Source organism: Tachysurus fulvidraco, chromosome 13 (genome assembly GCF_022655615.1).
Source record: "Tachysurus fulvidraco isolate hzauxx_2018 chromosome 13, HZAU_PFXX_2.0, whole genome shotgun sequence".
NCBI lineage: Eukaryota > Metazoa > Chordata > Actinopteri > Siluriformes > Bagridae > Tachysurus > Tachysurus fulvidraco.
Window position 1 is genome coordinate 805,315 of NC_062530.1, and position 5,000 is coordinate 810,314.

General features: G+C 44.2%; 1 protein-coding gene across 1 annotated transcript in view; it reads right to left on the reverse strand.

The window, feature by feature from the left end:
• Positions 1-2,974, reverse strand: part of b4galnt3b (beta-1,4-N-acetyl-galactosaminyl transferase 3b) — a 24,059-nt gene extending 21,085 nt beyond the window's left edge. Inside the window, exon 1 of the mRNA XM_027168973.2 lies at positions 2,571-2,974. Coding sequence (XP_027024774.2) covers positions 2,571-2,700 — 130 coding nt within the window. The 5' untranslated portion in view covers positions 2,701-2,974. The remainder of the gene's footprint in view (positions 1-2,570) is intronic.
• Positions 2,975-5,000: the final 2,026 nt, after the last annotated feature.

Consider the following 5,000-nt stretch of genomic DNA (forward strand, 5'->3'; position numbering starts at 1 on the left):
CACACACTCCTGCACACAGACACACACACTCCTGCACACAGACACACACACACACACACACTCCTGCACACAGTCACACACACTCCTGCACACAGACACACACACTCCTGCACACAGACACACACACACTCCTGCACACAGACACACACACTCCTGCACACAGACACACACACACACTCCTGCACACAGACACACACACACACACTCCTGCACACAGACACACACACACACACTCCTGCACACAGACACACACACTCCTGCACACAGACACACACACACACACACACACTCCAGCACACAGTCACACACACTCCTGCACACAGACACACACACTCCTGCACAGACACACAGACACACAGACACACAGACACACACACACACACACACACTCCTGCACACAGACACACACACACACACACACACACTCCTGGACACAGACACAAAAACACTGCTCTCAGAAGCACAAAGCAGTTGTGTTGTGTTTGAACCTGTGTTTGTTGTGGACTGAACTGAGAGAACATGCAGAGACATGCTGCAGCATGCGCACCACACACACACACACACACACACACACACACACACACACACACACACACACACACACACACACACACACCATTTACAGTAACAATATCTGAAATTGGAGTGTTCAACAAAACATGCAGATTTTAGAATATGCATTTGTTCTAATATGTTACTGTTTCTATAGTAAAAGCTCATTCACCAGGAAGTTTAAATAACATGTGGTGAAGGAGTCTACAGTGTGTGTGTTTGTATGTATGTATATGTATATGTGTGTGTATGTGTGTGTGTCTATGTGTGTCTATGTTTGTATGGGTTTGTGTATGTGTGTGTGTACATGGTGAAGGAGTCTCCAGTGTAAGCTCAGTCAGTCAGAGGTGAAGCTGGAACTGAGAGAATAAAGAGAGACCGCTGAGGGGACGAGTGTTTAGAGCTGAGAGAATAAAGAGAGACCGCTGAGGGGACGAGTGTTTAGAGCTGAGAGAGTAAAGAGAGACAGCTGAGGGGACGAGTGTTAGAGCTGAGAGAATAAAGAGAGACCGCTGAGGGGACGAGTTGAGAGGATAAAGATTCAATGTAACTACAAACATAATACTTATGACATTATGACATGTTTATTAACACTTTATGACATGTTATAGGAAAACAAGCAACTTTGCATTACATGCTGTAATCACACAATTTTACTGTAACACACACACACACACACACACACACACACACACACACACACACACACACACACACACACTCACAAATAGTTTGAATAGCAAATGAGATAGCTTTACTCTAAACAGCTGCTACAGTACAAATAAAACAAGAGTTAAGAATAATGCTCTGTTTGTTAACTACCCCGATCCTCTGATCAACATCTCAAAACCTCTTGAGCTGCCACTGCCTCTCTATTACCACTTTAGTCCTGTTAATAACTCATGAACAAGTGACTTTTTTAGTATTTTTTTCATCTGTAAAATGAGGACAGAAACTGGTGGGTAGGCTGTGTGTGTGTGTTTGGGTCTGTGTGTGTGTGTGTGTGTGTGTGTGTGTGTGTGTGTGTGTGTGTGTGTATGTGTTCGGTCAAATCTCCTGAGACTAAAACAGTAATAAAAGTATAATTTGTCATCTATTAACCAACAAACACAGAGCTGGATGATTACAACAACACACACATCAGCTTGAGTAGTTCAGTGATAATAAGAGCTATTGTGTGAAACGCTGTAACGTTCTTCCTAAAAACACAACGGTACATTTTCTATCAAATTATTTTCCATCTCAGTTGTTTCACGTCCACATGACCGACATCCTCACAGCTGATTCAGTTTTTAATGATCACCATCACCATCATCATCATCGTTCACTTTATATTAATTGGTCGAAAATGGTATCTTCTTTCCTCTCTGGTGAAGACACCTTGTGTGTGAATGTGAGCTTCTCTTCTCTCTTGTTCTCGCATGTCAGGAATCAGCCTCCACATCACCGTGACTGTGTCGCACGGCTCTTACATCTACACCGGACCATCAGGGACTATTTCATTGTAACACGAGTAATAAAGCTTCATGTGCTCTTTATGACGTGTCACAGTAAACGCATTGACATTCAGCTTCTCAGTAAAAAAGAGAAGTGTTTAATTGTGATTATGTATGAGAACAACACAGGGTGTGGTCAGTGCAGGTCACCTGTGTGGTATTACCTGTGGAATAAACACTCATCCATGGAACCACACGTAATTAGATAAACCAGTTTTGTGGCCTTTACGCTTACACTACAGTCTACGTGGTGATTCTATAGACTCTCTGGACCTTTCCAATAATAAGACTTTAAACAGAACTCAATCAAAAACTGAAATGTTGATGAGTCGATTCTCCTGAATCACTCATGGGTAAGGAACCGAATCTTTGGCGTATTCATTACAGATAGCTTCTTTACACGTTTGTGCTTTATTACTTTGACTGTTTTCTTTCTCACGTTTCCACACGACGCTTTTCACGACAAATCGTGAGCGTAAAAGAAGAAACCGAAGGAAACGTAGAGGTCACTTTTGAACTTACCGACGGTATCCCACGTGTTCGTGGCCACGTATTCCAGGTACCCCGCGAACCCCACGAAAACCAGCACCGCCACGAACAACACGTATTTTCCGTTTCGCTTGATTTTCCTCAACGGAAAAAATGTCATCATTGTTCCTCCTGCTCTCTTTCAGGTCGTGTCTGTTGTCACGCCGTCTCTGGACGTGTCACGTCCACGTGTCCACGTGTCCCGGCGTCCTGTCAGCGCATATCGGACCGTCCGTGACCCCTCTGTAACATCATCCCGAGTCCGGTGCACATCTGTGTGTGAATAAAGCGGAGCCTCTTTGTCACAAGCACGAGCTTCCCCTCAGCCGACAGGTAGGACTCAGGCCCCGCCCTCCAGGGGTGACGTCACAGGCGGCGGCCAGGTAACAGCAGGTAACAGTATAAAGGTTATATTTACTCTGCTTGCAGCACAATATGGCGTACAGTAAAGGGTCAGTACACTGCATCCTCCCAGGTGTCTAATCCTGTTTCTTTCTCATCACTGCAGCTGGCATCTGAAACTAAATGCATCACTAAACCTTATGATCAGTGTAATAAATCTTATTCAGTTTCTGTTTGCTCTCCTGATAAAGATCTGCTCTAATCTCAGAGCTTTAATATTATGGTTTAATTGTTTATTAATATGTTTATTTTAACACAAGAATAAAGAAAGAAGAAAGCTTTCAGGTCCTCAGTGTCTGTGTGTGTAACAGTGTCAGTGTGTGTGTGTAACAGTGTCTGTGTGTGTAACAGTGTCAGTGTGTGTGTGTAACAGTGTCTGTGTGTGTAACAGTGTCAGTGTGTGTGTGTAACAGTGTCAGTGTGTGTGTGTAACAGTGTCTGTGTGTGTAACAGTGTCAGTGTGTGTGTGTAACAGTGTCAGTGTGTGTGTGTAACAGTGTCAGTGTGTGTGTGTAACAGTGTCTGTGTGTGTAACAGTGTCAGTGTGTGTAACAGTGTCAGTGTGTGTGTGTAACAGTGTCAGTGTGTGTGTGTAACAGTGTCAGTGTGTGTGTGTAACAGTGTCTGTGTGTGTAACAGTGTCAGTGTGTGTAACAGTGTCAGTGTGTGTGTGTAACAGTGTCAGTGTGTGTGTGTAACAGTGTCAGTGTGTGTGTGTAACAGTGTCAGTGTGTGTGTGTAACAGTGTCAGTGTGTGTGTGTAACAGTGTCTGTGTGTGTAACAGTGTCAGTGTGTGTAACAGTGTCAGTGTGTGTGTGTAACAGTGTCAGTGTGTGTAACAGTGTCTGTGTGTGTAACAGTGTCTGTGTGTGTAACAGTGTCAGTGTGTGTGTGTGACAGTGTCTGTGTGTGTAACAGTGTCTGTGTGTGTAACAGTGTCAGTGTGTGTGTGTGTGTAACAGTGTCTGTGTGTGTAACAGTGTCTGTGTGTGTAACAGTGTCAGTGTGTGTAACAGTGTCTGTGTGTGTAACAGTGTCTCTGTGTGTAACAGTGTCAGTGTGTGTAACAGTGTCTGTGTGTGTAACAGTGTCAGTGTGTGTGTGTAACAGTGTCTGTGTGTGTAACAGTGTCTGTGTGTGTAACAGTGTCAGTGTGTGTGTGTAACAGTGTCAGTGTGTGTAACAGTGTCTGTGTGTGTAACAGTGTCTGTGTGTGTAACAGTGTCAGTGTGTGTGTGTAACAGTGTCAGTGTGTGTAACAGTGTCTGTGTGTGTAACAGTGTCAGTGTGTGTGTGTGTGTAACAGTGTCTGTGTGTGTAACAGTGTCTGTGTGTGTAACAGTGTCAGTGTGTGTAACAGTGTCTGTGTGTGTAACAGTGTCTGTGTGTGTAACAGTGTCAGTGTGTGTAACAGTGTCTGTGTGTGTGACAGTGTCTGTGTGTGTAACAGTGTCAGTGTGTGTAACAGTGTCAGTGTGTGTAACAGTGTCTGTCTGTGTGTGTAACAGTGTCAGTGTGTGTAACAGTGTCTGTGTGTGTAACAGTGTCAGTGTGTGTAACAGTGTCTGTGTGTGTAACAGTGTCTGTGTGTGTGTAACAGTGTCTGTGTGTGTAACAGTGTCTGTGTGTGTAACAGTGTCAGTGTGTGTAACAGTGTCTGTGTGTGTAACAGTGTCTGTGTGTAACAGTGTCTGTGTGTGTGACAGTGTCAGTGTGTGTGTAACAGTGTCTGTGTGTGTGTAACAGTGTCTGTGTGTGTAACAGTGTCTGTGTGTGTAACAGTGTCAGTGTGTGTAACAGTGTCTGTGTGTGTAACAGTGTCTGTGTGTGTAACAGTGTCAGTGTGTGTAACAGTGTCTGTGTGTGTGACAGTGTCTGTGTGTGTAACAGTGTCAGTGTGTGTAACAGTGTCAGTGTGTGTAACAGTGTCTGTCTGTGTGTGTAACAGTGTCAGTGTGTGTAACAGTGTCTGTGTGTGTAACAGTGTCAGTGTGTGTAACAGTGTCTGTGTGTGTAACAGT